Below are 23,595 nucleotides of genomic sequence, written 5' to 3' on the forward strand. Positions count from 1 at the left end.
TGAAAGTTTAATTTGGACCAGACTATTTCTTTAAAAAAGATTTGAAGGTGTTTATCTGATATTAATGTTCTTCACACTGGAACTCGTTCTATGTGGATATCTTTAAATTCTATACTTTTCAAGTTGCAATTTTGTGGCCAGTTTTATTGAATCTAGGTCAATATTTTTTGCTTGACTTCCAAAATAAATAGACATTAAACTACTGGTTACAACTGCACTAGAATGATTATTTCTGACCACAATATTGATTTTCGTCTTCTTCTTGCCGTTTTCTAATTTTATCCCATAATAAGTGCTAGTTAGTGAAGCTCTGTATAAAACTAACTTTCAACTAGGTTACGAGTTATGCACGCTATAGGGAAATTAACGAACACAACAAAGGTTGCGTTATTTAACCCTCTATAGCGCAGCCATTACAAGTTTTCAAACAGCCAGCTTGTGCGTGCGATATGGTTGCGTTGAACTCCCTAGAGCACACAATCCAAGCGCTGTTTTGACGTGCTCGTGCACTCTTTCCCCATATACATCAATGGGGAGAGTGGGTCAGAAAAATGGCTAACACCTGTGATAGCAAAAAGAAAACACAGCCGCCTTGATGTCTATGGGGAAAAAAAATAAAGTTTAAACCTAACACCCTGACCTAAACCCCACGTCTAAACGCCCCTAATCTGCCCCCCACCGACATCGCCGCCACCTACATAATGTTATTAACCCCTAATCTGCCACCCCCGATATCACCACCACCTAAATAAAGCTATTAACCCCTAATCTACCGCTTCCAATATTGCTGCCACTATACTAAATTTATTAACCCCTATTCTGCTACACCCCAACATCGCCCGCACTATAATAAAGATGTTAACCCCTATTCCACTGCTCCCCGACATCGCCGCCACTAAATAAAGCTATTAACCCCTAAACTCTGGCCTCCCACATTACTGCCACTAAATAAAACTATTAACACCTAGACCCCCAGCCCCCACATCGCAACAACCTTAATTCAACTATATTAACCCCTAAACCTAACCCTAACGTAACCCTAACAGTAACCTTAACCCTAAACCTAACCATAAACCTAACACCCCCTATCTTTAACATAATTAAAATAGAGCTAAATTAAACTTACAATTAACTAACTAATACCTATTTAAAATTAAATACATACTGTACTTACCTGTGAAATAAAACCTAAGCTTGCTACAATATAATTAATAGTTATATTGTAGCTAGCTTAGGTTTTATTTCTATTTTACAGGTAAGTTTGTATTTTTTTTAACTAGACTAGCTAGTAAATAGGTATTAACTATTTACTAAGTACCTAGTTAAAATAAATGCAAACTTACCTGTGAAATAAAACCTAAACTGCCTTACACTAAAACCTACCTTTACAAAAAATAACAAAGACTAAAATTACAAAAAGTAAAAAAAAAACTGCCATTACAAAAAATAACAAATGAAATTATCAAAAACAATAAAAATTATTCCTATTCTAATACCCTTTAAAAAAAAAACACCCCAAAATAAAAAGCCTAATCTAGAATAAACTACCAAGGGCCCTTAAAAGCTCTTTTGATACAAAACAAAACAAACACCCCCTAACAATATACAAACCCCCACCCCTCAAACCCACAAAATAAAGTAAAACCTTATCTACCCATTGCCCTGAAAATTGCATTTGTGTGGGCATTGCCCTTAAAAGGGCATTTAGCTCTTTTTCCTGCCCTTAAAAGGGCATTCAGCTCTTTTATGAAATTCCTAAGCCCTAATCTAAAAATAAAAACAGACCCCAAAATGAAAGAAATACATTAAACAAAATAATCAAAAATAATAAAAATTATTCCTATTCTAACCCACCCCAAAATAAAAAAACTAATCTAGAATAAACTACCAATAGCCCGTAAAAGGGCATTTTGTAGGGCATTGCCCTAAGTTAAACAGCTCTTTTACTCTTTTACCTGAAAAAAAATACAAAGACCCACTAACATTACAAAACCACACCCCCCCCAAACCCACAAAATAAAAAACTATCTAAATAATTGCCCTGAAAAGGGCATTTGTATGGGCATTGGCCTTAAAAGGGCATTTAGCTCTTTTGCATTGCCCTGAAAAGGGTATTTAGCTAAAAAGAATTTAAGAAGCTCTCATCCTATTGGCTGATTTGAATTTTCAAAATCAAATCAGACAATAGGAATGCAAGGGACACCATTTTGAATCACGTACCTTGCATTGAAGATTCAGTATACGGTGGCGACCGTATGAAGAGGATGCTCCGCGCCGGATGTCTTCAGGATGGACCCCCAAAAAAAGGGAAAAAAATCCTAAAATAAATAGTTCTAATACCTTGGACCATACAGGGGAATGTAAAGTAAGGTATTATTATAGCCCTACAAAATACATATTTAGCAACTTATAACCACCTATTTAAGGGGACAATTAATTAAAATGTGAATGGAACTTTCTCCCAGCAATCTCTATCAGAGATAGGAGAGCAGTAGCTCTTGCCTAATACTTATCTAGTGTTATTCACTGCAATATACAGCAATCTTCAGGACTCAGTCAATTTACCATCCACTGACTCTAGTCTATGATTTGAGAAAACAGAGACTACATCTTGACGTTGATTTCTGTGCTAGCCCCCTAAGACCTAACACTCCACAGACCTACAGCCTACCTTCCTCTCATTGCCAGGCCTAGCTTAGATCAGGTGGGAGCTGGTAGTGGGGAAATATATAGCAGTATCTAAACTGTACACAGAGGAAGCCTCCTACAGCACTGAAGTAGATATTTTATTTTCCTTTTCCTCCTCCTCCTTTGTTAATAACTATGTAGCGCCCTAGGTAGTTATACTTCTGAGATCTAACATCAGCACTCACACTCTGAGGTACTCATAGGGTAGTAGCACAGCACAATAAAAGCAGCCTAATCCATCTAAGGTATATTCAACCTCGTATTACAGGTTAAGGCTCATTAAGCATATATACCTCATACCTATTTAATTAAATTGTCTTTGGAAGTTTAGAGTTAAACCCACAGCTATCTCTCTCCAGGGAGCACATACTATTTAGTCGCACTAGAGACCCATCTAACAAATCCTGTGCAACAGCACCCTCCTTCCTTTCCTGGAGGGTACTCATACCTGTGGGTCATATCCTCTCTTCCATTTCCCCACTTCGCCTATAGGGGGCAACTCCCTTGGAGGATAGCTGTTTATCTGATAGGCATTTGCAGAACCTGTATTATTTTTAGCACGCTCTCTTTTACTACTACATCTTTCTGATACAGAGGGATCAGAGGAAGACTCCAGAGATACTACCTCTTTGTATAGTGAAACCACCAAACCTGTTACCTCTTTGAAAGACCAGCGCAATGTCTCCCAAACCGACATTCTTGACTCTATTAAAGCCTTAGCAGATAAGATAGACACTCACCACTCCTCTCTCAAACAGGAACTCAGATAATCAGTGAGTGAACTGAAGAGGGACATCGCTTCCCTTGGGGAGCGTACAGAGACGCTGGAATGCAAGCATGAGGATCTCCATGTGGATCATTCTAATCTCCTTGCATACTCCCAAAATCTAGCGGAACAGATCTCTGACTTAGAGACAAAGTTTGCAGACCTAGAAGATAGGTCCTGGCGCAACAACCTTCGTATCAGAGGGGTCTCTGAAGAAGTCAGCTCACCCGACTTCCATAACTTCCTTTCTGGACTTTTCACTGAGCTTATTGGATCCTTTTCAGAACAAGAGTCTTTAATAGATAGAGCTCATAGAGCCCTACATCTACGAAACTCATCATCAGAAGCACCCAGAGACATCATAGTTCGACTACATTACTATACGTTTAAAGAAAAGATTCTAAAAGCCTCCTTCTTAAATAAGAACCTGACAGCTCCGTACAACACTGTACAAGTATTCCTGGATCTCTCTCCACATACGTTAACTAAACATAGGACATTCCAGCAACTTACACAACTCCTTCAACGCCATAATATAAAGTATAGGTGGGGATTTCATGTAAATATTTTCTTTCAGCACAAAGATTGCTCCTATGTTGTTTCCAAACCGGATCAAGGGATGAAGATTCTTCAATCACTGGAACTTACCCAGGCATCAGATCAGAACCTCCAGGACCCAAAACAGTCTCGGATCTTAAATTCATCGGCACCTGAATGGCAACCATTGCCCAGAAGATCCACTTCACAAGTGAAAAGAACAGAAGCTTTAGACTCTAGGGCCTCGCCATGACACACCATCTTCTTTCCCTTCTTGGGGTCATTAAAACTGCCTAGGGAGATGGTATGAGCTCACGTACGGGTACTTATCCTAACCTCTACGCTCTATATTACCTCTCCTCTCTTCAGAAGGGACCTCTCTATGTTTCCTGATAATAGATGGACCATATTACTTGGGGATAGGTTGAGCTCACAAACGGGTACTCCACTTACTCATTAATCTAAACATAGCTCTCTATCCTTCACACCCACCATCGCCAGACAGGTTTAAATCTTAGGGGCTCACCCCATTCTGTTACATTTTGTCTGCCATTGTTATGTTGTTATTTGTTTATAACTAGTCTATTCCATATGTTTGAGATATCTCTTCTCTTACGGCTAGATTTAGAGTTTTGTCGGTAAGGACCCGCGTAGCTAACGCTGTCTTTTTTCTGGCCGCACCATAAAAATAACTCTGGTATTGAGAGTCCACAGAATGTCAGCGTTAGGCTCCAAAAAAGGAGCGTAGAGCATATTTAACGCAACTGCAACTCTCGATACCAGAGTTGCTTACGGACACGGCCAGCCTCAAAAACGTGCTCGTGCACGATTCCCCCATAGGAAACAATGGGGCTGTTTGAGCTGAAAAAAAACCTAACACCTGCAAAAAAGCCGCGTTCAGCTCCTAACGCAGCCCCATTGTTTGCTATGGGGAAACACTTCCTACGTCTGCACCTACCACTTTAACATGTACCCCGAGTCTAAACACCCCTAACCTTACACTTATTAACCCCTAATCTGCCGCCCCCGCTATCGCTGACCCCTGCATATTATTATTAACCCCTAATCTGCCGCTCCGTAAACCGCCGCTACTTACATTATCCCTATGTACCCCTAATCTGCTGCCCTAACATCGCCGACCCCTATATTATATTTATTAACCCCTAATCTGCCCCCCACAACGTCGCCTCCACCTGCCTACACTTATTAACCCCTAATCTGCCGACCGGACCGCACCGCTATTATTATAAAGTTATTAACCCCTAATCACCCTCACTAACCCTATAATAAATAGTATTAACCCCTAATCTGCCCTCCCTAACATCGCTGACACCTAACTTCAATTATTAACCTCTAATCTGCCGACTGGAGCTCACCGCTATTCTAATAAATGTATTAACCCCTAAAGCTAAGTCTAACCCTAACACTAACACCCCCCTAAGTTAAATATAATTTTAATCTAACGAAATTAATTAATTCTTATTAAATATATTATTCCTATTTAAAGATAAATACTTACCTGTAAAATAAATCCTAATATAGCTACAATATAAATTATAATTATATTATAGCTATTTTAGGATTAATATTTATTTTACAGGTAACTTTGTATTTATTTTAACCAGGTACAATAGCTATTAAATAGTTAAGAACTATTTAATAGCTAAAATAGTTAAAATAATTACAAAATTACCTGTAAAATAAATCCTAACCTAAGTTACAATTAAACCTAACACTACACTATCAATAAATTAATTAAATAAAATACCTATAATTATCTACAATTAAACCTAACACTACACTATCAATAAATAAATTAAATACAATACCTACAAATAACTACAATGAAATAAACTATCTAAAGTACAAAAAATAAAAAAGAACTAAGTTACAAAAAATAAAAAAATATTTACAAACATAAGAAAAATATTACAACAATTTTAAACTAATTACACCTACTCTAAGCCCCCTAATAAAATAACAAAGCCCCCCAAAATTAAAAAATGCCCTACCCTATTCTAAATTACTGAAGTTCAAAGCTCTTTTACCTTACCAGCCCTGAACAGGGCCCTTTGTGGGGCATGCCCCAAGAAGTTCAGCTCTTTTGCCTGTAAAAAAAAAACATACAATACCCCCCCCCAACATTACAACACACATACCCCAAATCTAACCCAAACCCCCCTTAAATAAACCTAACACTAAGCCCCTGAAGATCTTCCTACCTTATCTTCACCATACCAGGTTCACCGATCGATCCAGAAGAGCTCCTCCGATGTCCTGATCCAAGCCCAAGCGGGGGGCTGAAGAAGTCCATGATCCGGCTGAATTCATCATCCAAGTGGGAGCTGAAGAGGTCCATGATCCGGCTGAAGTCTTCATCCAAGCGGGAGCTGAAGAGGTCCATGATCCGGATGAAGTCTTCTATCAACAGCATCTTCAATCTTCTTTCTTCGGGAGCCATCATCTTCCATCCGACGCGGAACATCCTCTTCTCCCTACGCCTACTAGCCGAATGACGGTTCCTTTAAATGACGTCATCCAAGATGGCGTCCCTCGAATTCTGATTGGCTGATAGGATTCTATCAGCCAATTGGAATTAAGGTAGGAATATTCTGATTGGCTGATCAGCCAATCAGAATATTCCTACCTTAGTTCCGATTGGCTGATAGAATCCTATCAGCCAATCGGAATTCGAGGGACGCCATCTTCGATGACGTCATTTAAAGGAACCGTCATTCGTCGTTCAGTCGTCGGCCAGGATGGATGTTCCACGTCGGAGGTCTTCAGGATCCTGCCGCTCCGCTCCGGATGGATGACGATAGAAGATCCCGCTTGGATGAAGACTTCAATTGGATGGAAGACCTCTTCTGCCCCGCTTGGATGAAGACTTCTACCGGATGGAGGACCTCTTCTTGCTCCGCTTGGATGAAGAATTTGGCTCGGCTGGGTGAAGACGACTCAAGGTAGGGAGATCTTCAGGGGCTTAGTGTTAGGTTTATTTAAGGGGGGTTTGGGTTAGATTAGCTGTATGTGGGTGGTGGGTTGTAATGTTGGGGGGGGGTATTGTATGTTTTTTTTTACAGGCAAAAGAGCTGAACTTCTTGGGGCATGCCCCGCAAAGGGCCCTGTTCAGGGCTGGTAAGGTAAAAGAGCTTTGAACTTTAGTAATCTAGAATAGGGTAGGGCATTTTTTTATTTTGGGGGGCTTTGTTATTTTATTAGGGGGCTTAGAGTAGGTATAATGAGTTTAAAATTGTTGTAATATTTTTCTTATGTTTGTAAATATTTTTAATTTTTTTGTAACTTAGTTCTTTTTTATTTTTTGTACTTTAGTTAGTTTATTTCATTGTAGTTATTTGTAGGTATTGTATTTAATTAATTTATTGATAGTGTAGTGTTAGGTTTAATTGTAGGTAATTGTAGGTATTTTATTTAATTTATTGATAGTGTAGAGTTAGGTTTAATTGTAACTTAGGTTAGGATTTATTTTACAGGTAAATTTGTAATTATTTAACTATTTTAGCTATTAAATAGTTCTTAACTATTTAATAGCTACTGTACCTGGTTAAAATAAATACAAAGTTACCTGTAAAATAAATATAAATCCTAAAATAGCTATAATATAATTATAATTTATAATGTAGCTATATTAGGATTTATTTTACAGGTAAGTATTTAGCTTTAAATAGGAATAATTTATTTAATAAGAGTTAATTAATTTCGTTAGATTAAAATTATATTTAATTTAGGGGGGTGTTAGTGTTAGGGTTAGACTTAGCTTTAGGGGTTAATACATTTATTAGAATAGCGGTGAGCTCCAGTCGGCAGATTAGGGGTTAATAATTGAAGTTAGGTGTCGGCGATGTTAGGGAGGGCAGATTAGGGGTTAATACTATTTATTATAGGGTTAGTGAGGCGGATTAGGGGTTAATAACTTTATAATAATAGCGGTGCGGTCCGCTCGGCAGATTAGGGGTTAATAAGTGTAGGCAGGTGGAGGCGACGTTGAGGGGGGCAGATTAGGGGTTAATAAATATAATATAGGGGTTGGTGGTTTTAGGGGCAGCAGATTAGGGGTACATAAGTATAACGTAGGTGGCGGCGCTTTGCGGTCGGCAGATTAGGGGTTTATTATTGTAGGTAGCTGGCTGCGACGTTGTGGGGGGCAGGTTAGGGGTTAATAAATATAATATAGGGGTCGGCGGTGTTAGGGGCAGCAGATTAGGGGTACATAAGTATAACGTAGGTGGCGGTCGGCAGATTAGGGGTTACAAAAATTTAATCGAGTGTCGGCGATGTGGGGGGACCTCGGTTTAGGGGTACATAGGTAGTTTATGGGTGTTAGTGTACTTTAGAGTACAGCAGTTAAGAGCTTTATGAACCGGCGTTAGCCCAGAAAGCTCTTAACTACTGACTTTTTTCTGCGGCTGGAGTTTTGTCGTTAGATTTCTAACTCTCACTTCAGACACGACTCTAAATACCGGAGTTAGAAAAATCCCATTGAAAAGATAGGATACGCAATTGACGTAAGGGGATCTGCGGTATAGAAAAGTCACGGCTGAAAAGTGAGCGTTAGACCCTTTTTTTAATGACTCCAAATACCGGAGGTAGCCTAAAACCAGCGTTAGGAGCCTCTAACGCTGGTTTTCACGGCTACCACCAAACTCCAAATCTAGGCCTTAGAAACTTATGTCATTGAGTTTTGCATAGTGTAGGTGTCTGAGTTAAGAGGCCGACCATTAGTAAGGTCCCATAGGCTGACATTTTGGATAGTGATGTATATAATAATTAAATGTTACATTGTCCCTCAAATTATATTGGAAATCCTTTCTTATCACTGCTCTACTATTTCACTTGTCAGGGGGGGATTCTGATCCCACTCGGTCTCCCTTCCGTACCCTTTATTTTATATTAACCTGAACTCTTGAGTATATTGGCTTGAGAATATTGTCAATCTCCTCTCCACTCTGCTCATTCTCATTTTTGTTTCTTTGTTCTTTTTCCTTCTTCTCTTTTTATTTTTATTATTAGCCTTACTTCTGCACTAGTCTATTCGTCGACACATATAAATAGCATAAGTACTGTTTGTTCACTCTCCGCCCCCCTTAATTAATTAATTAATTAATTGATTAATTAACTCTATTCACTATTAAGTGGCTCTTGTCTGCTGAATAGATATATATTATCCACCATTATTTTATATAAAGCTGAATCAAACACCTGCTTAGATCCCAATTTTTTTTTTCTATTATTTTTTGGGTGTGAAGATACCAGTGTACTCAGTGTCTGAGGAAATCCCAAGCCCATTCCAAACTCCCACCCCATCCTTATACTTTACCTCAAACTATATATCTTCTTCCTCTATCCCTCCAATATACTTTGTTTCCCTTTTTTTCTCTTCTCTCTCCTTCTCTCCCTGCCCTTGATGAAGATGGAGAATCTCCGTTTCCTATCCATTAATGTACAGGGTCTCAATTCCCCTACAAAACGTAGTCTGCTGATGAATTTTCTAAGAAATTCTAAGATAGATGTAGCATTTGTTCAGGAGACTCATTGGACACTAAACAAACATACTGCACATACATCTCGGGGATTCCTGATAGTCTTGGATGCATAATTTCCGTCTAAATCTAGAGGAGTTGCCATATATCTTAGCAAAGATATTCAATACGAATCCATTCACTTGGAAATTGATCCCCAAGCCCGCTACCTCATACATATTTTGAATAGTCATTTGGTCACCTTAGTGAATATTTATTCTCCTAATTCCAAACAAATAAAAATCTTGACAAAATTATTAAAGTTGGTGTCAGCTGTGAAACAGGGCGAACTAATACTAGGAGGGGATTTTAATTTGATATGGGACCCGGATCTAGATAGGTTAGGACCCAAGATATCCACATTAGAGAGAGCAACTCACCCCCTATCTAGGGCCTTCCAACAGCTTATTAGTCAATTTTTCTTCCCCCCACATAGATCATTCACCCGCATAGACAATTTCTTTGTTAGCACCAGAATGTTAGATAATATATCCTCTACAAAAATATTACCAGTTTCATGGTCAGATCATGACGCTGTTGCTTTAACTATGAGCCATCATGTTAGAGTTCATTCTCCTCCCTTGTGGAAGCTCAAAGATTACCTCATTATGGATCCCCTCATTAAAGCGGAAATACAGGTGAAGATACTAGAGTTTCTGGAGGTCAATGACAATCAACAGACCTCTACGGAAATACTATGGGCCGCCTTCAAGACCTTTCTCAAGGGTCATTTTATTGCCATTGATGCAGATAAACGTAATAAACAGGGGGTCCCCTTAGCAACTCTTGTTATCCATCTCAGACAACTCCGACAACCATTAAACGTATCCTACTCTAGTTCAGTAACCCAAGCAATTGTTGATGTTACCAAACAAATTCAGGAGTTAGAGCTCAAAAAGACGCACGACACATTAGAGAAATTCAAGAGGATTTTTTATCACCATAGCAACAAAGCCTCCACACTTCTCGCGACCAAACTCAGGTATCGCACAGCACAGGCCAAAGTTCTATCAATCAGAAACTCAGTGAACAAATTGGTCTATTCCCCTAAAGATATAGGTAAAACATTTCGAGACTTTTATCACTCCTCCCGATGCGCATAGCGTAAAAACATTCTTAAGCTCTCTACATCTTCCTCTCCTCTCCATAGAGAATGCCGCCATTCTGAACAATCCTATCACACAAGAGGAAGTCCTAAAAGTGATTCAGAGCTTGAAACTAGTGAAATCCCCTGGCCCAGATGGCTATACTGCACGCTTTTATAAATCTTTTCAATCTATAGTAGCCCCGATACTGTGTAGACAATTTTCCGAGATTATGCAAAAGGGCACTGTCAACAGTGAATTTTAGAGGTAACTATCACTACTATTCTGAAACCCTGGAAACCCTCTTATCAATGTAGTAGCTATCGGCCCATATTGCTTCTTAATTTAGACATTAAATTATACACTAAAATATTAGCTGAACGACTATCGAGAGTTATTAACCCACTGATCCACTTAGATCAGGTAGGGTTTATACCATGCTGAGAAGGACCGGATGCTACCAGGAGAATTCTCAATATTCTCTCAATTATGGAAAAGAAGGGGGTCCCATTTCTCGCCCTGTCCTTGGATGCTGAGAAAGCGTTTGACAGGGTGAGATGGGAATATCTCTGGCTCACGATGGAAGCCTTCAACATTCCGGACACTTTTGTACATACATGCAAGTTAGGGCTATCTACTCGACGCCCACAGCTAGAGTAAAAGGAGTAGGTTTCAGATCTGATACCTTCCAAATCACCAATGGTACTAGGCAGGGCTGCCCACTCTCGCCCCTCCTCTTTGCACTAACAATAGAACCCTTAGCACAAGCGATTAGGCTCCATCCGCATATTACAGGTGCACAATTCGCAACGTCTTCACACTCCATATCATTATATGCAGATGATATAACTCTATTCCTCACCTCGCCAACCACCTCAACCTTATCAACTAATTTGGTCGCTTATCTTACTATAAATTGAACATTAATAAAACAGAGACTCTATACTTAAACATCCCTCCTCAAGAACTTCCTCTTTTACAAAAGAAGTACCATTTCCAATGGAATCCTTACACTATCAAAGTCTTAGGCACTATTTTAAGTCCCAACTCGGAGCTCACAATAACAAAAACTACACAGAGAGGCTCCCAGAATTCAGGAACCTTCTTCTCACTTGGGAATTCAAAGAAATTTCCTGGACGGGAAGAATAGCAGCGATAAAAATGTAATTTATACCTAAGCTCACCTATTTATTCAGATGCATACCCTATAACATCCCCAGACCCCTATTAAACAGATTGCAGAGCTTCGTAACAAATTATGTTTTGAAGGGCCATAGGCCTCGGACTTCTAGCACCACATTACAGAGACCAAATAAGCGCGGGGTTTTAGCCCTACCTAATCTAATTCTGTATTATAATGCGGCCAGATTGTCACATATACATGGCTGGTCACTCACCACTGATTGCCCGCGCTGGATTGATCTCGAACTGTCCACTCTTCCCCCAGGACTCACACTATTGGACTTACCATGGATCCCTACCCACTACAGAGGAAAACTAGATAATTTAACACCAATTGTTGTAGACACCCTGAAATTCTGGGATCACATCAGACATAACCCAGACTTAGCTCCCCACACCTCTCCTGCTCTCACCTTGACTGGAGCCCTCTTTTGTCTCCCGGACTCTCATCTGAAGTCTTGGCAAAACCTACAACCAGTGTTAGTTACAGACTTCTATGACCAGGGTCAATGGATTGCTCACTCGCAATTTTGTTTGAAATTTGATATCCCTGTTTCTCTACGTTTTGAGGCTTTCCGACTTAGCACTTGGCTGAAATCCTGGGGATTCCCCAGACAAGACTTGAGATCCCTTTCCAAATGGGAGACGAGGTGGCTGCAGGGACATGGTCTTAACCACGCTTTGTCTTTTCATTTTAATCTTATTCTTGAACCCACCACTCATAAAATTTCCCAACATAAAGCTTGGGAAAGAGAGATAGGTTTCACAGCTGACACTAATACATGGCATACTCGAATACTCATAACCAAAAAACTCCTTCACTTCACTACCTTATGGGAGCTACACTATAAAATTATAGTGCGATGGCACTTAGTACCTTCCACATTAAACAGAATATACGGCTCTCACTCTCCCAGATGCTGGCGAGGGTGTGGACAGATAGGAACCCAGCTACACATATGGTGGTCCTGCCCCAAGATACGCTCCCTTTGGAGATGGCTTTTCCATAACTTTTAATCTACTCCGAATTGACCTACCTTTCAAACCAGAGATAGCCTTACTTCATTTTCATCTCTTAGACTTACCGAAAGCAAAGGAAGCTCTCACAATCTACCTCCTTATGGCCACAAAACTGGCTATTGCCCGTACGTGGAAAAACGAAACCACAGCACAGGTTCTATCCATTATAAATTATGTTAAACAGATGGAGTTATACTCTTACAGATCCCTAGACAAAACTGATTTATATTATGAAGTTTGGTCTCCCTGGATGGAGCTCTCCTCAGACTAGAATATACCCTTCAGTTACAGCATCAGCCTGGGTCCTGCCCTCCACTTCCCCCCCCCCTTTTTTGTTTTCCTTTTTTTCTTTCCTCTTTCTCTCTTCCCCTCCATCCCCACCTCACCTTCACCCTTTTCCACTACCTACTCACCACCTTTTCCCCCTTCCCCTTCTCACCATGTATGGATACAACCGCTGCAGGGACACATATCGGACGCTTAATTCTTAAACCCTTATATCTTTTCTCCTTCACATCCTATATTATCTAATTCAGCAATTTATAGCTGTGACAGCACTTCATTCTCACTGGATACAATAAAAATCTATTGAGATAGTAGGTTCTACTAAATAGCTTACCCAAGATTGTGTTATTGCACTAATAACTGTTTGCTTGTTATATATTGTATCATTTCTTGGCAATGCACTGATGTATTTTTTAACTGAATTCTCAACAACAAAAAAAGAGCTGTTTAACTTAGGGCAATACCCTACAAAAGGCCCTTTTAAGGGCTATTAGTAGTTTATTGTAGGCTAGGGTTTTTTATTTTTGGTGGGCTTTTTATTTTGACAGGGCTATTAGATTAGGTGTAATTCTTTTTTAATTTTGACAATTTTGCTTGTTATTTTTCGTAATTTAGTGTTTGTTATTTTTTGTAATTCAGTATTTTTTATTTTTTGTAATTAGATAGTTTGTAATTTTTATAGTAGTGTTAGAATTTTTTCAATGTGTATTTTAGTTTTATTTAATTGGTAGTTAGTTTAATATTAGTAAATAGTTATATTAGTTTAATTGTTAGTTTAAATTTAGTTTTTTTTTAATTTGACAGGTAAGTTTTAATTTTATTTAAGATAGGGAAATTGTAATTTTATTATAAAGTTAGGGGGCGTTAGATTTAGGTGTACTAGTTTAAATTAGTTCATTGCGATGTGGGGGGCTTTTGGTTTAGGGGTTAATAGTTTAATTTAGTATATTTCATTGTGGGGGGGGCTTGTGGTTTAGGGGTTAAAAGGTTTATTATTGTGGCAGCGGTGTAGGGCTTAATAGCTTTAGTATAGTGGGGGCAATGTGGGCGGACGGTAGATTAGGAATTAGTAATATTTAAATAGTGTTTGCGATGCGGGAGGGCGGCGGTTTAGGGGTTAATAACTTTATTATAGTGGTGAAGATGCCAGGGAGCGGCAATGTCTGGAGCGGCAGATTAGCGTTAAAACATGAACACACAACTTGTAAGTGCTTGTGCATTGTCTATTTATTTTGCACATCTGTTCATGTAGTTGTCCCCACTGTTAAATTGAATCTTCTTAGTTTAATTTTATTACATTCCCATATTTCTAATCATATTTAAATAGTGCTTATTCATGTGAAGCAAATATTTTCTTAAAGGTTTGTGACTCTATTCAAACCCATACAATTTTTTTTGTTGGCATCTAAAAACAGTTATCCCCGGAACAATACTTCATTTCTTTGGTATGCACATTTTATACTTTACTGGACAAGGATAAGTGTATACCTTCAGTATATGGTTATATACTTAGTTCCCCAGATCCACTAAGGACTTGATTTGTCAAGCCTTCTCCTGCACTACGACTGCAAGTTCTCACAAGAGAACCTGCAGTCCGTATTTATCAAGCAGTGGTCATCAGACCGCTGCTTTCTACACTCGTCTCCACCTCTTAGTTGGAGAATTTCAATCTCCACCTAACAGCTCCTGCCCACATGTGATTGGCTGTGTGCGGGCAGGGGGTGGCATTGCACACAATAGAAAAATAGCACAATGTTATATTCCGCCATTGGAATTCTGTCCAGCAGAGGCAAGTTGCGGCAGACGTGGGCGCATATGTACGCCCCTGTCCACTGTAGCTTGATAAATCAGCCTTTCCTGTTATTATGTTAGTCTGTATGGAAATTTTCAGTGAATAAACTGTGAATAAACTGTAAAGAATCAATACAACCTGGAAAGATTGAGGAAACTGATTGAGGAGACTAAATTGGCTGAATTGAACAGCCAATAGTATTTCAGAAGCTCTCATCCTTTTGACTGTTTTAAACAGCCAATAGGATTTCAGTAGCTCTCATCCTATTGCCTGATTTGAATTTCCAAAATCAAATCAGCCAATAGGAATGCAAGGGACGCCATTTTGAAAAAGCTCCCTTGTATTGAAGATTCAGTGTACGGCGGCGATCGTTTGAAGAGGATGCTCTGTGCTGGATATCTTCAGGATGGACCCGTTCGACGCCGCTGGGATGAAGATAGAAGACACCGCCTGGATGAAGATAGAAGACGCCGCATGGATGAAGATGGAGCCGCCTGGATGAAGATGGAGCCGCTGGGATGAAGATCCTTTAAGCGGGACTTCAGAAACTGTGAGTACCTAAAGAGGGGTTAGTGTTAGTTTTTTTTTAGGTTTTTGTGTGTGTATGTTTTTTTTAGATTAGAGGTTGGGCATTTCTTAAAAGAGCTAAATGCCCTTTTAAGGGCAAGAAACATAGCTAAATGCCCTTTTAAGGGCAATGCCCATACAAATGCCCTTTTCAGGCCAATGGGTAGATTATGTTTTTTTAGATTTTTATTTTTTATTTTGTGGGTTTGGGGTGGGGGGTGGGGGTTTGTAATGTTAGTGGGTATTTTTTTAGAAAAAGAGCTGATTTCTTTAGGGCAATGCCCTACAAAAGGCCCTTTTAAGGGCTATTGGTAGTTTATTATAGATTAGGTTTCTTTTATTTTGGGGTGTTTTTTTTTTTTTAAATGGGTATTAGAATAGGAATAATTGTTAATATTTTGGATAATGTGTTTGTTATTTTGTGTAATGTTTTTTTTCGTTTTAGGGTGGGTTTTTCTTTTTAGTTTAGCCATTTTTATTTTTAATGGGAGGCAAAACAGCTGAATGCCCTTTTAAGGGCAATGCCAATGCAAATGCCCTTTTCAGGGCAATGAGTAGATTCAGTGGCATATTTAAGGTTTTGTGCCGCCCTAGGCACTCAAAATTCTGCTGCCCCACCCCAAAATTCTGCTGCCCCTCAATATTTTTTTGGGTCAGTGTGTTAAATGTTTTTTTTTTTGTTTTTTTTTTCATAAAAATTCTAAAAAAAAATGGGCTAGCAAAACACTGGCATATAGGTGGGTTGAATTGCATGCATCTCATACCATTTTCTCCCTGAGAGAAGGCAGAATAAAGAAGGGGAGGGGAGAAAAGGGAGGGAAAGAAGTTTCTTACCAAGAAAGCTTCCACAGCAAAAATGCTGGCGGCTCTAAATGAAGCAACAGTTTAAAGGAGCACTGCCTGTGAAGAGCGAAACCTTTTTCAGCGCACGTGCCTTGTCTTCTCTGTAAAAGTCTGCACTTTATCACTCACTGTACTGTGTGCTGGCAGATGTGCTGTCCCTTTCAAATATGCTGCCCTAGGCACCAGCCTTGTTGGCCTAGGCCATAATATGCCCAATTAGGTTTTACTTTATTTGTATTTTGTGTTTGGGGTGGTGGGGGTTTGTGTACTGTTAGGGGGTGTTTGTTTTTCTTTTGTAGGAAAAGAGCTGATTTCTTTAGGGTAATGCCCTACAAAAGGCCCATTTAAGGGCCCTTGGTAGTTTATTATAGATTAGGATTCTTTATTTTGTGGTGGGTTTTTTATATTTTAAAAAGGGTATTAGAATAGAAATATTTTTTATTGTTTTGGATAATTGTGTTTGTTATTTTTTGTAATGGTAGGTTTTTAATTTTTAGTAATTTTAGTGTTTGTTATTTTTTGTAATGGTAGGTTTTTTATTTTTGTAATGTTAGGTTTTAGTGTAAGGCAGCTTAGGTTTTATTTCACAGGTAAGTTTGTATTTTTTTTAACTAGGTAGTTAGTAAATATTTAATAATTATTTACTAACTGGTCTACCTAGTTAAAATAAATACAAACTTACCTGTGAAAAAAAACCTAAGCTAGCTACAATATAACTATTAGGGTGTTAGGGTGTTAGGGTGTTAGGTTTAAACTTAAAGGGACACTGAACCCAATTTTTTTCTTTTGCGATTCAGATAGAGCATGAAATTTTAAACAACTTCCTAATTTACTCCTATTATAACATTTTCTTCATTCTCTTGGTATCTTTATTTGAAATGCAAGAAGTTTGGATGCCCAACCTGGGTTGTCCTTGCTGATTGGTGGATACATGTATCCACCAATAAAAATGTGCTGTCCATAGTTTTGAACCAAAAAAAAGTTTTTTTCTAACCCGCTCTTCCCATTGATCTCTATGGGGAAAGCGTGCACAAGCACGTCAAAACAGCGCTTGTATGGAGGGGCGGAGCCAACTACAGAGGAGTCAAGACGCATATCTTATGTGCTCCTAGAATTTATGAACATATAGCTTAATAAGAGCACAAAACTTATATTTTCGGGTTAAGTTCTGGACTTATACTTAAGAAAGAAGTGAGCTGCCTACTGGAAGACTGGTTAGATGAGGTTTTAGATATTTACTACGATAAATTTGATCTGGGCCTGTATCATCTAACGCGACCACGAGGTAGGAGTGGTGTTTACTCTATACCCATAGCCTGCCTTACACAGAGCCATCTACTATCAAAACGAATATGGCAATCTCTTATGAAATGGTGCTGAGGTGTCTAGAGGATTTGGAGGAGAGGATGTGCTCCAACTTTATTGACTTAACGCTGATAATCAGAGATCAGCTTGGAGGAGGCGTACGTTCGGATACTAAACAGACGGCAGGTATAAATGCCTATCAGAATGGTGAGACCGCCTTACTAGCCGAAAAGGCACTGACTACTGAGACGGGAGCCGAATCTACGGTACAAGCTGTGGCAAAGCAGCTGATTGTCCCCGTGGGGCAGATAATGTGCACGGCACAGGCTCATGTGGAGTTCCCTCTGCATGAGTCTCATCTGTACGCAAACTCAGGCAACACTTTGGAGAGGAGCTTTCCAGCTCCACTTGGGAAAGATAAGCAGTGGCGGGACAAAAGGTCGCTACCCCCTAACTTCGCACCGCTGTTTGGAGGACTGCATCTTTATGAGGAGGACCCATGTACGGGTATTAGAGAGGCTGCAGCCCCTTTGGAGCTCGTAGCAGAAGCTTACAGCGATATACCTCTGGCGGTAATATCTAGCACAGGACGTTTGGCGGCCATTTCAGCTGGGGTCATTCAAGGAGCCGGTAACACTGTTTTGAAGCTTGGCGCGGCAGTGATCCTATCGATACCTAAGACCATACCCTCCAGCCCAGAACATCTACTAGGGGACACTACAAACACAACCTTGGGCCTAGCTGGTTATGTGTTGCATCGGAACGCTACTTTCACCTCCATGCTTAGCAGCTCCCTGTTCCCTTTTGCTTTTTCCCTCATTTTCTGGACTCATCATCACCAACGCACCTATTTTACAAAACTGTGGAATACAATCCGCAAGTCGAAGTCACAAGACCTTTGCAATAAATGCGGTATAGGATGAATTGGGAAATTTGATTGTTCTGTTTCCCTTATATACAGGACTCTTAAGGACTGATTTGTGTTTAAGGTTTTACTACTCCAAGCCTTTATTATATTCCCCCTACAACCAGCACACATTGATAACAGGTGAACCCCCCCTGTCACATTGTTTAATTTGTTGAATCCACTATAAGACAGTTAGCATTTCCTAAACGCATTAGATTATTAGTTTATAAAGTTCAATTACCTAGTGGAATGGTCCTCCTAATAGCTAGTATGTATAGACCTAAATGTAAATAAATGTTCTGAGATATTGAGACCTTGATATGTTTTATACCTCATAGTACTGCTCTAGGTATTATTTTCTAAACACTGGCTATTAAGCCCTTTATTCTTCATAACAAAATTATACTGACATCATTGCTGATGCTATATGTATCTAGAGCCATGCTTGATACCCCCTATGTCTTTTTAATAGGGGAAACAAAAAACAAAAAAAAACAAAAAAAAACAAAAAAAAAAACGTTGGGGTTTGCCAATATTCATGCTCTTCACCTAAACCTTAATGTTTATTGTTTTATGGTTTAACAAGCTTGACACTACTATTTGAATGTTCTATATGTGTACTAGGGGGGTAGATACAAGCTTGCAGTCCTTACAAAACTTTATGCGTAATCGCAGTATATATGGCAAATTATCCCTGGTATATTTCATAGCTATATATGAGACGGCAAACACTTATATTGAATGTTAAATGTTTAAAGTTATTTTTCCAACTTTGCAGGTTCCTCAATGTTTTCTGCTGGCTCATATGACAGCACAGCACAGTTTATTATTGTTATAAATGGCCTGTATTATATGCTACTCACTACACGCTCAATAACAAGTATGTTTTGCATTATTTCAAACTTGTACAACTATGCAGATTTGAAATGCTTAAGGGTTAACAGCTGTGCACATTTTCATTTATATTATTTACGTGTCAAATTTGTTTTATTCAAGGGTGCTAATACTACCCCCTGTACTACTGGTTAAAGGCTTCTAATGTACAAGGTTAATGTTTATGGTACAAGGTTAATGTCTATTTCCTATAAATAGCTGTCCATGTCCATTGTCTAGCTAAACTGAGAGATATAGTTAGTTGAAATATGTTCACTATTGATCTACTGAATGGTATTAACCTGAAGGCTCCTAGCTAATCTATGTATGTCTGGTAGGATCTCTCACTTACTAAATCCCTCACTAACATATATGTTATTTTCTGGCATTACTCTCTAAATGCTAAAATAACTGAGGGGTTACTTAGCTACCTCCTCTTCCTCACAGATTCTGAAAAGGGTTCTCTATATCACATATGCCTTGCATTCCCCTACACTAAACACTTAATTTTTCAGGAGGAGCAGAAGAGATTTCTGCTTTCTGATGGGGGATAACCCTTTCCTATACACATTTTTGTGACTAGGGGAAATCATTTTTTTATCTTTATAATTAATACTTCTGCATCCCATTCTTTCTGGCTATGATATATTTTACTATTTAGCCGCAAAGCCAAAACAACAAGCTGACCATTAGATAATATTCAAGCTGGGAGAATTTTCTTTCTAGGACTAATCCATTCAGTTATTAGTTACGGGTTCCCTTCAGTAGTATAATTAACAATCCCTCCAGTCAAAAGTCTACACATATGGTACTAACACCCCGATCATATAATTTTTCTTATATGCCCTTTTATTCATAGCGACTAAATGTTACATGTTCTTTTTCAACCCTGTGATTTACCCCTAATCTCTCAGAAATCATCTTGAAGGTTCCGTTATATTTCTTTTGTAACCCTTTCATATGGCTCCGTCCCCCCCCCCCCCATACTATCCTATATTTGACAAGCGGTGCTTATCCGCTGAATTTTCTACCCCCCCTTATATTTTTGAAAATAAAAACTTCAGTTGATAATTTACTCTTTACATTATATGTATGGGACCATAAGTGTCCAATACATTCACTATCTTTCCTCTAGACAACATTTGCTTTTACTGGTCCAAATGTGGCCGCTTGCGCTTATGAGGAAATAATTGAAGAATATAAGCAATAAAAAATAAAATAGAGGTTCTTCATTTATACCTAGTTTTATACCACATTGTTATTTCATGTATAAGAATAACTATTGTATATGTGACACTGATGTTGTATTTTTTTTTTTCTTATGTTGTATGGTATTTTATACATATTGTACTCACTAGCATAACCTCAATAAAAAACTTTTTCAAAAAAAACAGCGCTTGTATTTTGTGTGGTATGGAGCTCAATGCAACCATATTGCATGCACAAGGCAGTTGTTTCAAAACTTGTAATGGCAGCACTATGGAGGGTGAAATAACCCAACTTTTGTTGCGTTCGTTTTGTACCCCGTTGCGCTCATATCTTGTAATCTGACAGTCTTTGAAAAAACTAATTGATTTACTCAAAATAATGCATTTAACAAAATCACAATGCAAAATGTATCCATGCTTTACCAGCCCCAGCAGAAAAGTTTCTGAAAAAGTCTTTTTATATTTTAAGTACCTATAGAAACTGGGAGGTCACCAAACTGACAAATATAATAACTCTTTAATGTTTATTAAGGTGACAGTTAAATTCTTTTGAATAAACCCCGTTGTTCACTATATAAGGGAAATACTGATTTACATGTGTGAGATTAACCTATTGTAATCTTAATCCATCCTCACCGCTTCTAAACCATTGGGATGCCATTGGTTCATCTGAGTCATTTCCCCAATTATTTGTTGAATGCACTATTAGGTATTTGTTTTGTTTTAAACTAAACAAATACAGAATATTTATAAAACATTTACATTAGTTTTTCATAAATAAATGTAAATGTTCCTGAGCTAAAGGTGAAAAAGTTCATATGTCGCTTATACTTACATTTTGCCCACTGGAGAGCTGCACCACAGAGCTCCGGCAGTGCGAATAGGAGGAGAAAGGATTATGATTAATTTTGTGAGTATTTTTTCATTGTCTTTAAATATTGTTGGTGCATTCACTTGGATATTCACTAAACAAATATCTGTTTTTCAAAACAAAAACACACCTCTAATGGGCATATCAAGCACTATATTGTCACTTTTAATATTTTACAAGTTTAATATTTTACAATATTTACATTTTATTGATTATAAAAGCACTATTTCTGGTTTGGCGTGATCTGACAATGAGATGAAGATGAAAACTATGGCATTGTATTACATGGAGTTATGATATCTTCTTATACTGTATCTTTTTATGCGCCTACATTACTGAACTTCTAAATGAGATTGCGCCTTTGTCGGCTGCAATTCAATAATGTAGTCGCATAATAGAAACTTTTAGTCTTCATATTGTTTTTAGATGACCCAAAAAACAAATTGCACAGCATCCGAATATTCAAAATGTTTTTTGAATATTCGGTACGAAAGATTTGGCCGAGCAAAATTTTTCCCTTGTGCACACTTTTATGAAGTATTGTACAATAGTGATGAATTAAGCTTTAATGAATCAATACCATGTATGCTAATACACCTCTACAATATCTCCCGTGGCCATTTAGGAGTGTCTTGCACATGTGCATCACTATAGAAGGATTCTAACTAGTCTTGAAATACTTGTAAAGATTACAAAATGCAATTTTGGGGCTTTATCAAGTGACTTGAAAAGCCAACATTGGTCTAAAAAAGGTGTTGAAAAGTTTGTTGAAAATGAATTGTGATCATGAAAAAGTTTCTGGCCCATAGTAAAATTAGAGCTTTTATTGAGCAGCTGAAAATTCTATCTTAGATTAAGGAAATATGGCAAAAGCACGCTATTGTGATCACGTTACATCACATAGAAACATGCCTTTTCTGCCTGAAAAAGCATCATCTAATAGATTGTGATCAACCCCCAGATAGCTATTTTTTTCCCTTAGAACTATCATTATTTCGTTCAAATGTATTCTATTGTTTGTGTTGTGCAATATTTTTTACAATGTTCGTTAGAGTAAAAATAAAATAATGCCAATTGCTTGCAGGTATGGAGAACTGTGAGAAGTGCCCTGAAGATCACTGGTCTAATCCCGCTAGAAATGAATGCATCAGACGCACTATAGACTTTCTATCCTATGAAGATACATTGGGCATGAGTTTAGCGTGCTTTGCTTCCATTTTTCTTCTGATCACAATTGCAGTTTTGTGGATTTTTATTAAACACAGGGACACTCCCATAGTTAGAGTTAATAATCGTAACCTCACCTACATTCTGCTTGTGGCCCTTATTTTATCTTATGTCTGTACATTTTTGTTTATTGGAAAACCCGTGGAGCTATTGTGTCGTCTGAGACAACCGACCTTTGGATTTGTTTCCACTGTTGCAATTTCATCTATTCTAGGGAAAACAATAACAGTTGTAATTGCCTTTAATGCAACAAAACCTGGAAGTAAATTAAGGAAGCTGATTGGATCTAAGATGTCAACTGCACTGGTTTTTGTCTGCTCCTTGGGGGAACTTGTGATATGTTTTATTTGGTTATCATGTTACCCACCATTTGTGGATATTGATATAAAGACTTCACCTGGATCAATAATACTGCTGTGTAATGAGGGTCATATCATTGCATTCTTTCTGGTCGTTTCATATGTTGGAATATTAGCGTTATTTAGCTTTATTATTGCCTTTTTAGCACGAAAATTGCCGGACAGCTTCAATGAGTCGAAATACATTACCTTTAGCATGTTAGTGTTCTGCAGTGTCTGGGTCTCCTTTATCCCATCGTACCTTAGTACTAAAGGCAAATATGTTATAGCTGTATAAATATTTAGCATTCTAGCCTCCACTTCTGGTGTTTTGTTATGTATATTTGCTCCTAAATGTTATATAATAATACTGAAGCCTCAGCTCAATAGCCGAGCACAAATTAATGTTAAGAAGCAATCTAAGTAAAACTGAATAATGTTTTTTATTAAATGGACATCTGGCAAATAAAATACCTTTCTATAGTCTTGCAACAAATAAACATAACAGCCAAATGAGAATAATTTCAGGAGTCATTAAGAATTTAACAAGCAAAGAATATA

The 23,595-nt window shown here is 38.3% G+C and overlaps 1 protein-coding gene across 1 annotated transcript in view; it reads left to right on the forward strand.

The window, feature by feature from the left end:
• Positions 1–23,332, forward strand: part of LOC128643194 (vomeronasal type-2 receptor 26-like) — a 58,662-nt gene extending 35,330 nt beyond the window's left edge. Inside the window, exon 2 of the mRNA XM_053696178.1 lies at positions 22,554–23,332. Within this exon, the coding sequence (XP_053552153.1) occupies positions 22,554–23,332 (779 nt within the window). The remainder of the gene's footprint in view (positions 1–22,553) is intronic.
• The last annotated feature ends 263 nt before the right edge of the window (positions 23,333–23,595 follow it).

This window comes from Bombina bombina, chromosome 1 (assembly GCF_027579735.1).
Source record: "Bombina bombina isolate aBomBom1 chromosome 1, aBomBom1.pri, whole genome shotgun sequence".
Classification (NCBI taxonomy): domain Eukaryota; kingdom Metazoa; phylum Chordata; class Amphibia; order Anura; family Bombinatoridae; genus Bombina; species Bombina bombina.